This window comes from Neolamprologus brichardi, chromosome 14 (assembly GCF_056152115.1).
Source record: "Neolamprologus brichardi isolate AB-2024 chromosome 14, ASM5615211v1, whole genome shotgun sequence".
Lineage (NCBI taxonomy): Eukaryota > Metazoa > Chordata > Actinopteri > Cichliformes > Cichlidae > Neolamprologus > Neolamprologus brichardi.
Window position 1 is genome coordinate 20,635,283 of NC_142117.1, and position 12,622 is coordinate 20,647,904.

At 40.6% G+C, this 12,622-nt stretch overlaps 1 protein-coding gene across 1 annotated transcript; it reads right to left on the reverse strand.

Moving 5' to 3' along the window:
• Positions 1–6,211: 6,211 nt before the first annotated feature.
• On the reverse strand, positions 6,212–12,219 carry foxn1 (forkhead box N1). Its single transcript, XM_006802041.2, has 8 exons — positions 12,157–12,219; positions 11,228–11,518; positions 10,935–11,030; positions 10,641–10,762; positions 10,415–10,511; positions 7,514–7,721; positions 6,948–7,409; positions 6,212–6,579 (listed from the first exon to the last, which is right to left on the reverse strand). The coding sequence occupies exons 1-8, from the start codon at positions 12,217–12,219 to the stop codon at positions 6,275–6,277; spliced, it is 1,644 nt and encodes a 547-aa protein (XP_006802104.1). The 3' UTR covers positions 6,212–6,274.
• Positions 12,220–12,622: the final 403 nt, after the last annotated feature.

Genomic DNA, 12,622 nt, shown 5'->3' on the forward strand with positions numbered 1-12,622 from the left:
GGAAAACTTTTTTTTTTTTTTTAAATTTTGTGTGTTTTGGAAGAGAAACCGAAGTCAAACAGACGAGGCGGAAACACAGAATGAGACAAAGGAGGAAATGAAATTGCCCTAAAAGCAGAAAGAATAAAAAAAATCAGATGTATATTTACAGTATATAGTTTGTATAGGAGTCTCACTGTATTTGTACTGCAGAGGTTCAGAGAAGTCTTTGTAGTGGCACACGCATCTGAATGATTCGGTCCTCCTCCTGTGATCTGCCATCGTTCAGTTGAATGACGGCACTGTGTACTCTGTCTTTGTGAATGTGTCACTTGTTGTCATATATTTTCATGTCCGTAGTACTACTACTACTACTGTAGTGCGTGAGGAGTATTTTTTAAATAAATAGCCATTTTGGAAAAGTGTCAGAGAGTTACACTAGCCCAAAGTCAGATACCAATTTTGATATCCAGTACGATCTCTGTAGTACTGAGCACTGTGTATACTTTAATTACAATAAATGTTTTAAGCAAAAAAATAATAAAAGTATGTAAAAAAGTTTTGACAACCAAAATTCCATAACTGCAATAAATGTGGGATTTTTGTGGGACCTTGATATTTGCTGGGGTTTTTTTCATTAACAGTGAGGTTCACTCCAAATACACCCACTAAAAAAGAAAAAAGACCTAAAGTTGAGGTACAGACGATACTATTGACTGAACTTGATTACCTTTAAATGGACTGATGCCCAAACCACAGTGGTTTATAAATTCCCTAGACTTTCCATTTAACATCCTCTACACTTTAAGATCCGCAGGTCGTTTGTGTGCTTTTATTTGTGATTCTTCTTCCTTTGACTTATTTGATGTAGAAAACAGTCAAATACACACAGAAAGTAAAGCATGTCCAAAGATTATCCCTAACACGCAACAAGCAAAACGTGTTTTTGTCGCCATCTTCTGTAGCAACAGTCTTACTGCACCGTTATTATTGCATCTCCCACTGTATCACTCATCAATCATCAGCATCTTTTCTTTTTTTTCTCTCAGCACATACTGTGCATGGTTCGAGCCAGTGAGTACATGATACACAGGTGTGTAAACATGAAACAACAAGGGTTTTTTTTGGACACCCAGAGGCAGTGGAAACCTTTCAGAGCAAAATTAGCAACCACGTAAGGTCATATTTCCAACCACCTGGTTTCATCCAAATATCTATCATCGACAGAATATTCTAACAGTTTCCAACTGTTGTCTTCTAATAGCAGGTAAAAGCAGGTGTAACTAATCACATTAATGAAGCTTGGTGCTGTTCTGCTTAGAAACTAAGCCTTCATTAATGTGATTAGTAACACCTGCCTTATCTTGCTGACTAGTTCAAGTCAAAAACAGCTGCTGTGAAGAAGGTTTGTTGTGTTTGTTTGCTGCTTGTTGCTGATCAGGGAGTGAGCCGCAGGAAAACATGACAGAAGAAACAATGAACCAAAACAGGAAATCTTTAAGTACGACAGTTCAGCGAAACTCTCTTTATAGACAGGCTTTATAAACCTGAGAGGAGCTGCTTTGCTTTTCTTCAAATTTTAATTAGTTGTTATTGCATAATCATAGCTGGTTGGGAAAAATTCTAATAATAGAAAATGTTATTAACAAGATCGTTTACAGCTATTTCGTTTTATTCATTTTATTAACCACGTAGAAGAGCTCATAAGTGTGCACAGATTCACACAGGAGCAGTTGATTTATTCACATTTATTTGTACTGGATCTTTTTTTACAAACAGTAAAAAAAACTGATAATTCCTTAAACTACCTAAAAATACTGGGATACACAAAAATACCAATGTGACAACACACTCTGGGAAGGGTAAATAAATAGATACATTCAAAAATATATATATAGTTTTGCAAGAGAGCTTTATGCTTACTAAGTACTTTAATTACAGTTTTAATTCAGCCATTTCTCTTTTTATCCTCTGTGTATCAAACTTTTTTGGCTAATTATGAAGAGATTCAAAAAACTCCAGCAACAACAATATCGCTTGACTGATATAGTTCTGGTTTTCATGGGGGTGTTTTTTGTTAACCTCTTTCTTTGCAATGACCTGAATTAAGGTGTTACTGGGGTTTTGATCCATCTGAGTTTATCCTCCATGCACTTTGTAAACCTCTAAAACTGAATAGTCTAATTCATCAGGAGCTATAAGAAGAAATGGAGGCGGAAAAATGTTTCAGACAATAACTATGCACAAGCTCTTCTGTCCTATCAGTTGAACTGTGACTGCACGCAGTGAAAATCTCAACAACCAATCTCACCAGAGTCTGTTGCAGCGATGGCTTAAGCAGTGGCGTCTCTAGAAAATTTTTGTTGGGGGGGCCAGGTAGGGGCACAGATTTGGAGAAGGGTGGCAGATGTAATTGGCAAATAATGTTAAAAAAATATTCTACCAACCGTTAACCATAATTCAATAACCCTATAAACCTAATAACCGAATGCGCTTTTAACTCTCATTAGAATGAGATTTTAACCACTACGGTGCAAAGTTTTTAGATACTGCGTTGATAAAGTACAAGAGATACAATCAGTACTTTGTCAGTGTTTATTCAGCATTCAAGGACAGCAATATTTGCACAGTATTTTTACTGACATATAGTGCACATATGTTTTGGGCAAAAACATTTTTGAATATTAAAATACGAACATTTTTAACATACAATTGGCAAATTAGCCAATGCCAATGTAAAACTTGGAAGATAATCTTCTTACAAACTGGTGTTTGATTTTGAAACAGTAAAAAAGTGGTGAAACAACTGAAAAGACTAACATTTGAATAAAACCTGTAAGCAAGTAAATACTTTATATGCTGCCTTATAGTAAACTTTGGTAATATTGATGTATAAAGAACAACACTGGCTGATGAAATACTTTCAGCTGGCATGGGGACACTGCCAGTATTAACCTGCAGGGCTGGACTGGGACAAAAAATTGGGCATTTTGACTAGAGACCGGCCCACCAGGTATTAAAGCCATAAAGCCTTTGAATGAAAACAAACGCTGTTGTGACAGTGATGTACACTGTCTTGTTGGTATATGTATGATTTCTATACATTTTACGTCAGATAAAAACTTTGTTCACAAGATTCAGATAATCATTTAATAAAAGCTAAATATTTTAAATGAGAATAAGAAAGAAAGGTGTTTCTTTGTGCCCCCCTTTCCCTGTTAATGCCCTACCTGGCCCCCCTGGCAAAACTTTGCTAGATCCGCCCCTGCTCAGCTATCAGCTGTCAGCTACTTAGAAAATGATATTGGTGTTATTTGTCTCTCAGAAACAGTTGATAACTTCCCTTCAACTCATTCATGTCACCTAAAAGGTAAACCTGTTTCTCCATCACCTGTTCAGCTCTGATGATTCAGTAAGGACATCTCCTGGTTTCATCTTCATGTTTCCCTCTCACCAGATAACCAAACCGATATCATGACCAGCAGCTTTACAGCTGTGGCTCCAGCAAACATCAGCTGAGAGTAGAAAGTAATATTAAATAAATTCTAACAACAGCTGATCAAGCTTAAACGTGCTGCTGTTGTTTAGCGCAACATCCGCTGGTTTCCTCTTTCTGGCGCAAAGTGGGTGATAAATAAACAAGAGAGAAAAGCCGATCAGCTGATCATTGATCAGTTTCATGATTGAAGTAGAAACAGGAGAAGGAGGGGGAGAAAGAGAGAAGAAGAGGCAGCTGTGCAGCGTAACGACAGAATAACTCCACCTTTGTGTCTTTTTCCATTACAGCTAAAGTCCGGGACAAACTGCCTCTCTTCTCAGCTCAATACGAAACGAATAATATTTTCTCTGAATGAGGGACCATTCCATTTTTAAGGAGCCGTTGGCAACTCTACTAACTAACCTTATGAATAAAATAAAGTTCACTATCAGTAACATCATAGCAACCGAACAGCTGTATAGAAACTCTGTCATGCTAGCTCACGCAGTACGAGTTATTGTAACTGACTGTAAAAAGTCAGCACAACGAAAATAAACTCCACCTAAATTGGTTTATATCTGACCCAGATAGACTGCAGGTCATAACTTCTTACCTTAAGTTCAGTTCACCTGACACTCGGACTGGCGGCTGCCTCGGGTCTCTCCTCCTCCTGCCTCTCCTTCCCTCATCCACCTGCTGGCCTCTGTGGAAGCTCCGCCACAGCCACCACCAAACAACTGAGTTATTTTTACACATCGGCCAGCATCTGGCCAATCCACCACCTCTCATTGTTCATGCCGTTACAAAAATAAATAAATAAATAAGTCATCAGCCCATTTGCCCGGTATGCCTGATGGCCAGTCCAGCTACAGTGGGGCAAAAAAGTATTTAGTCAGCCACCAATTGTGCAAGTTCCCCCACTTAAAATGATGACAGAGGTCAGTAATTTGCACCAGAGGTACACTTCAACTGTGAGAGACAGAATGTGAAAAAAAAAATCCATGAATTCACATGGTAGGATTTGTAAAGAATTTATTCGTAAATCAGGGTGGAAAATAAGTATTTGGTCAATAACAAAAATACAACTCAATACTTTGTAACATAACCTTTGTTGGCAATAACAGAGGTCAAACGTTTACTATAGGTCTTTACCAGGTTTGCACACACAGTAGCTGGTATTTTGGCCCATTCCTCCATGCAGATCTTCTCAAGAGCAGTGATGTTTTGGGGCTGTCGCCGAGCAACACGGACTTTCAACTCCCGCCACAGATTTTCTATGGGGTTGAGGTCTGGAGACTGACTAGGCCACTCCAGGACTTTCAAATGCTTCTTACGGAGCCACTCCTTTGTTGCCCGGGCGGTGTGTTTTGGATCATTGTCATGTTGGAAGACCCAGCCTCGTTTCATCTTCAAAGTTCTCACTGATGGAAGGAGGTTTTGGCTCAAAATCTCACGATACTTGGCCCCATTCATTCTGTCCTTAACACGGATCAGTCGTCCTGTCCCCTTGGCAGAAAAACAGCCCCATAGCATGATGTTTCCACCCCCATGCTTCACAGTAGGTATGGTGTTCTTGGGATGCAACTCAGTATTCTTCTTCCTCCAAACACGACGAGTTGAGTTTATACCAAAAAGTTCTACTTTGGTTTTATCTGACCACATGACATTCTCCCAATCCTCTGCTGTATCATCCATGTGCTCTCTGGCAAACTTCAGACGGGCCTGGACATGCACTGGCTTCAGCAGCGGAACACGTCTGGCACTGCGGGATTTGATTCCCTGCCGTTGTAGTGTGTTACTGATGGTGACCTTTGTTACTTTGGTCCCAGCTCTCTGCAGGTCATTCACCAGGTCCCCCCGTGTGGTTCTGGGATCTTTGCTCACCGTTCTCATGATCATTTTGACCCCACGGGATGAGATCTTGCGTGGAGCCCCAGATCGAGGGAGATTATCAGTGGTCTTGTATGTCTTCCATTTTCTGATGATTGCTCCCACAGTTGATTTTTTCACACCAAGCTGCTTGCCTATTGTAGATTCACTCTTCCCAGTCTGGTGCAGGTCTACAATTCTTTTCCTGGTGTCCTTCGAAAGCTCTTTGGTCTTGGCCATGGCGGAGTTTGGAGTCTGACTGGTTGAGGCTGTGGACAGGTGTCTTTTATACAGATGATGAGGTCAAACAGGTGCCATTCATACAGGTAACGAGTGGGGGACAGAAAAGCTTCTTACAGAAGATGTTACAGGTCTGTGAGAGCCAGGGATTTTCCTTGTTTGAGGTGACCAAATACTTATTTTCCACCCTGATTTACGAATAAATTCTTTACAAATCCTACCATGTGAATTCATGGATTTTTTTTTCACATTCTGTCTCTCACAGTTGAAGTGTACCTCTGGTGCAAATTACTGACCTCTGTCATCATTTTAAGTGGGGGAACTTGCACAATCGGTGGCTGACTAAATACTTTTTTGCCCCACTGTATGTTAACCTGTTAATCTTTTGCCGAAAAATTGTTTTCTGCGGTGCCGTCTTTGGTGCTTGGCTCTCCTACCTTTGCTAACATGATGCTCATAGTGCAGAAGCCGATGCTGCATTCACTGAGATATCTGAGCTTCACTATGAAAATATAATCATACATTTGATATTTCATTGAATTTTATTGTTTTAGCTTCGGGGTGGCACCTGGGGTGGCCTGTGCCCCCCCCCTCTGGACACGCCACTGGCCTTAAATTACCACCAATCATACACTGTAGTGTGAAACTGCTTGAAACTATATTCCTCGTTCAGACTCACATGGTACATCAAATCCATAGAGCGAAGGTTTACATTAAAGAGACGGATGCAGTGCAGGAGGTCAGATACCCAGCCAAGCTTTCCACTCCTGAATATAATACAGGATTTAGTCCGTTAAAACAGCCATGCTGCTCCACATTTTGCCCTTCGTCCCCATCCTCCGCTTCACAACGACCGCTGGCAACCACAGCTGATGTCTGACTGATGGGAGGCACGACGTGCAGGCCGCTGCTCTGGATGTGGTGGTTCTGAGGGACAAAGGTAGCGGACGAGCTTGTGCTAACTTGTGGCTCTGCCACCAGACTGTCGACTCTCAGCTCCTCCCACAGGTTACCTGCAAAAAAGGAACCACAGGTCATGTTTTAGAGAGCAACACCAATCATTATTTACCAAGGATGCTACACTCACACAACAGTTTGCTTTTTTGTTATTTTTACAGTTAAAGCAGCCTGCAGAAATGCAGGCTGATCTAACGTTGTGTAAAAGATTATGATGGGCTTTGTCTACCAAGCAAGAAAATCAACTCTTCAGTGCTCTCTGGTGGGCAAACTATGCAACTAAGACACAGCTCCTAAATTCCCTTTTCTTTCCTATCAGCTTTTAAACCAGTTTGTCAGTATCAGTAATAAATATCTGCTGAAGCTTGCACAAGCAAATCTTGGTGCACTCATTTTCCCTCCTTATTGTCCCTGTCTTTCATACCTTGCAGCTGAAGGTCAGTCAGACTGGGGTTGAGCATGTCAATGTCATAAGTGGTGTCTCCCTCCAGCAGAAACTCCTGCATGGTGATCCTGGGCTCAACACTGTAATCACACTGGAGAGCATTGTTATAAACAGGTGGTATCTTCCCAGCTACCGGTGAGTTGAGGCTTCCAGTGGATGATGGGATACCGGCCGCAGGCTGCTGTCCACAGGGTGAGAAGAGGGCGAATGAGTTGCTGGGGTGTGTGACAGCAGGGGGGAGGTAGAAGGGCTGCTGAGGCTGAAGGTAAGCATACTGTGACTGGCAAATGGGCTGGCATGCTGGGCGAAGCTCAGGTGGAGTACAAGTAAAAGCGGAGGCGTTGTAGACGGGGGTCGCTCTGGTTAATGTGCCTGATTTGGGGTTCGGTGGCACAGACCTGAGTCTTTCCGGTCTTTCTCCCAGTAGTCGATCAAGATCTTCTACAGGAAAAGTAAAATAAGCAAAATAAGTAGTAGAAAAGAATCTTCTGTATACCTTAATTTCTACTCTGCAATTTCTCAGGTTGGATACCTACGGGACTGACCTGGCTTTGCCATGCTCCTGCGAATAGTAATGGGGTCTTTCCGGCGCCACTTGTGCAGCTCCTCCTGCATTTTCTCCACCTTGGCTGGATTGAGCGCCCACAGGCAGCCTTTGCGAGAGGTGCTGCCATTCTTGTTCTCCACCTTCTCAAAGCACTTATTCAGGGACAGATTGTGCCGCACCGAGTTCTTCCATCCATCAGGAGCCGTCTGAACACAGGAAGAAAAAGATAAATTCTTTTAACATAAATGTTCTTACATTTATGTTAAAAGAATTCAAGCAGATATTCTTAAGTCAACCACTTGGCTGCTGGGACACCTCAAATGACTTTAAACAAACTGGACAAATTCTCCTGATGGCTCATGAATGTTATTATGATTCATTGTTTTGGGGAACACCCTGTACAGAATTCCAAACAGAACATTTTTCCATAGTTTCCACAGTTTTTTTTTCCACATCTTGAGCATGACTTTGAAAGAAACTCGACCTCACTTGCCTGATTGTCTTCCGCTGCATGTGTTACATTCTTGTTAAAATATCTTGAGAGCAACTATAAATTAATTGTGAACCATCTAATAAAATCAGGGTACTCAGTCCACCCTGCAGGGAATATTACAACACACAGTATATTAATATTGCCACCATCTGCTCTGCCAGTAAATGGTATCTGCATGCCATAACAAGTGTCCACTGAACTGCACATAAATGATGTGTTGATTGAAGCATTTAGATGTATCTAGAAACAGCTTTTACAAAGTGAACCCAACTTTTCTTCAAATATCACTTCATCTGTCTCGTGTATATTCGAGCCCTGAGGTATATGTTTAACTTTTTTTTCATTCTTTTTTTTTAGGCAGCTGTTTGGAAAACAGCCATCTATAAGCCATCTTGAATATGAATGGCAGCAAGCCTTTCAGCTCCCTCCAGAAGTTACTCTGAACCTATTGAACTGATTCATAGATGGCTGGAAATGTAAAATATTTGTCATTTGCAGGGTTCAAGTCCAACCCTGCAGCTACCTCATTTATCAAAATTAATGAACAAAGGCATTCATTTTTAACATGATCACATCTGTCAACTGCTATATAAAAATTAATTATTTATATATCTCTGTTTTTACATCAGCTCTGACACAATGTGGCTTTAACCACTAAAAAAGTATAAAAGTATTTTATCCATCTATCCATTTTCTTCCGCTTTATCTGGGGCCGGGTCGCAGGGGCAGCAGCCTAAGCAGAGAAGCCCAGACCTCCCTCTCCGCAGCCACTTCCTCCAGCTTATCCGGGAGAACACCAAGGCGTTCCCAGGCCAGCCGAGAGATATAATAACTCCAGCGTGTCCTGGGTCTGCCCCGGGGCTTCCTCCCGGTGGGACATGCCCGGAACACCTCATCCAGGAGGCGCCCAGGAGGCATCCTTGTCAGATGCCCGAACCACCTCAGCTGGCTCCTTTCGATGTGGAGTATTTTATGAGCGTAACTAATCTAATCTAACTGAATATAATCTGTTACTTAGAACTCCTCACCAAAAAAAAGGATGCAATGCATTGATATGTATACCTCCCTCCAACAAAAAAGTGCATCACTGTTTTATTTGTAAATTAATACCGTGTGTGAGAACTGAGAGCAAATAATGTATAGCAGGGGTGTTAAACATAAGAAATGGCCCAGCAAAGTCCCCAGTTCAGCCCACTGAACAGCTTTGGAAAGGAGGCATGGGTTTTCAGAAATGTTCCCAAGCCCATGAAGTGATTTCCATGGTTCCCAGAAAAAAAATTGCAATATCAGTAAAACATTTCAAATCACTTAATAATGAAAAATGCTCCATTTAAATATATGAGCTACTGTCTTACAACTATTTTCTGTTACGTTTGTTAACAATTGTATTTTTCTGTCCTTTATCCTGGAACAGCTGTTACAAAATTGCCCTTAACAACGTTTCTGAAGTACTGAAAGGTTTATTTATTTAAACTACTATTGATTAATTAATCACTAAGGAAAATATGCTTGGTATAAACTGCACACATATCAATCAAGTTTTAATGGTAATCTATTATATTGAATCTTTTACACTTTAAATTTGCAAAAAAAAAAAAAGAAAAAAAGAAAAACCAAATCACTTTGTTAATCAGCATTTTGGGCATAAAGATTTTTTTGAGTGTACACTCATGGTTCCACTTCGATTAAACACACAGAATAACATTTAGGAAGCCCATTACAATGAAGTCCCACATGTCAGTTCAGTGTCAAGAGACACTTGTATACTCAAGAACACAACAAAGAGCAAGGGAAGACTGGGACAGACACAAGAAGACAGCTGTGAACACAGCAGCGACTAATCTGGAGTAAGGACACAGAGGAAGTAAAACTGAATGCAATGCATATAGGAATAAGGGATTATCAAAATAAAACAGGAAGTAACAAACACTGAGACCAAAATTGAGACACATGAATTGGACACAGGAACTGGAAATAAACAAACATGGAAATATGACTGACTGAGGAGACAAACCACAGACACTAGACAGAATACAACAGGAGATCTTGATGACAAGACACAGAGACGAGACTAGAAACAGACTGGTCACGAAAGGGAGCTAATGTAACAAAACAAGAATCACGAACTAGAAATAATAAACTATGATGCACTAGAAAATACAAAACTCAGGACTAACTAATACCAAGCTAAAACTTAAATCCAAGAAAGTGGATCAAAAGTCCAAAATAAACTCAAAGCACTGGGTCATAGTGACTATGTCACATGCTTTGTTTCTATATCACGTGTCTGTATGTTTACCCTTAAAACGAAAATGTCTTTAGCACACAAATGTCTCTTGAAAAGAAACCTTGGTCTCAGTGAGCCAACATGCTTAAGTAAAGTATTTAATAATAACGTTGTGGTACCTTGAAATATGGGAAGTGTTCAGTCATGAAGCTGTAGATCTCGCTGACTGGGAGACTTCCTGTTTTGCTGTTCTTCAGAGCCATGAAAATCAAAATGCTGCCACAATAAAGAAAATTTTATTTATAATTATATATTTTAAAAAGCTACCCTGCTTGTGATAGCACGCACAGTATTAAATATTAGTAAGTAAAAAAAGGTAGACAAAAGATTTAGCTTCAGAGCTACCTGTATGAGTAAATGGGCTTAGGAAAGATGGACTGTGTGGTGTCGTCCTGGTGTGACTGGCTGGATAGACTATATTTTGAGGTGCTGGACTGGTCCTTGTTAGGATACAGTCTAGAAGAGACCTTTTGAGAACAGAGAAGAAATCATGACCTGACCACTAATAAGATACACCCCATTACATGTGTTATAGTCCAATGTGCACACCATATCATAAATGCAAATATTAGATATTACTCGTGTCCTAAACGTCATGTCCTCTAAAGCATTTCTGAGTGCCTGAAGCAGGACACTCACCTGTTGTTGAGGACTTGCTGAGCTGTAGGATGGATAGCTCTGAGATAGAAAACAGGGAGGATCCACATGTATGCCTGGTAGCTCTGGATATGAGTTCTGCAAATATAAGTAAATGAAGGAAAAATGTTTGGAGAAGCTTTCAAGACAGTGTTTTCTGCTGTGATGTGGTGGATCTTTTTTTTTTTATTATTTGCCTGTCTATCTTCCTGTGTCAAATCAATCAGGCTGCTTTTGGCTGTACAAAACTTTATTAATGTGGAAGGATAAAATGAGAGTATCATAAGGATAGAAACCTGAATGCTGCCATTGTACTGGTCCCAGGATGGTGGCATATTGCTGCTGTGCGAATGACTGCCAGGACTGCACACCTCATGCAGACTGCTAAAGGAAGAAGAGCACTGTTGTAGGCACTCTGTCACTGCTCCGTCACTGAACTGTCGCTGATACGGGTGGAAACGGTCCACGTCCCCTCGCCCTGACCGTGAACTGATCATTCCATCAGCGCTGTGCCTCCTGCTCACTGCTGCAGTTCTCAGGCTCAAGGTGTTGCTCTTTTCCTGGGTGAAGCAGCTGCCTTCTTTGGTCTGTGGTGTGAAAACCATCATCACAGTGATTTGACACAGGCTGGATTTACTTGGAAATACAAATATGCTAACTGCTGCAAAACAGGTGGCACCCATCTCTCCACTTTCATTTTAAACAAAGAATTCAAATAACAGTTTTTCCTGGGAATCCCCTAAGGTAAACAGAGAAGTGTGTCATCTTTATTTATTACTATTCTTAATTATTTTTATTGTTATTTAGAGTGTGGCCACAAAATAAAATGTGTCAGAAGTCTTTTTGAAGGATTTAAGCCGGGTTTATTTATCCTGACAGCACCCTGGCAGTAGTTTAAGTTCTATTTAATAAGCATTAAAGTGGCATAAGTTGTATCTGTCTGCAAGTGGGTAGCTGTACAATCCCCCCTATATGCCCCCATATACTTTGTTCTTGTTATTTTTGAAAAACACACTCAGTTTAATTCAGAAACACTACACAGAAATGCAGACAGCAGCTAGATGTGACTCAAAGCAGATTCAGAACTGGTTTATTTGCAGTGTTACATTAAAAAAAAAAGAAGAAGGTCATTTTGGGTTAAAATAGCAATGCCAGAGGCGGCTGCCTCTGTTTCTACCATCTGTTGGTGTGAGGCTCCAAAGGGTTCACAGGTGTGTAGACTCACCTGAGGGGGTGATGTTTGATGATGAGATTTGCTGCTCGGGGAAAATGTCAGTGACTGTGACATCCTGCACCAAAACCTGCTGCTGTGAAGACATTTGTGAAAACAAGCCAAATGAGAAACGTTTGGGTTGTCGTCAGGGGCTTTAGTCAAATTGAACGTTAAAAAAGCTGTGAAAGTAATTTAGTAAAAACGTAAATGCTGCTTGACCATAATAAGACAACGAGACTGACTCTGGTGTCATTTTTGTATGCTAAATATAATGATGTTGTATCTGGCAGCTGTTTAGCTTAGCTTAGTTTAAGCTAGCAGTGCACAGCTTAAAGACTGCACTGCTTGCTAGGATGTGACAAAATTGGCAAAAGCTGAGCAGTTAAAGCTCACATTTGTTTATATTTTGCTAGGAAAATAGGAAATTGATGCAGTGATTTACTGAAACGTAAAAAAATATATACGCAAAAGCATCTTT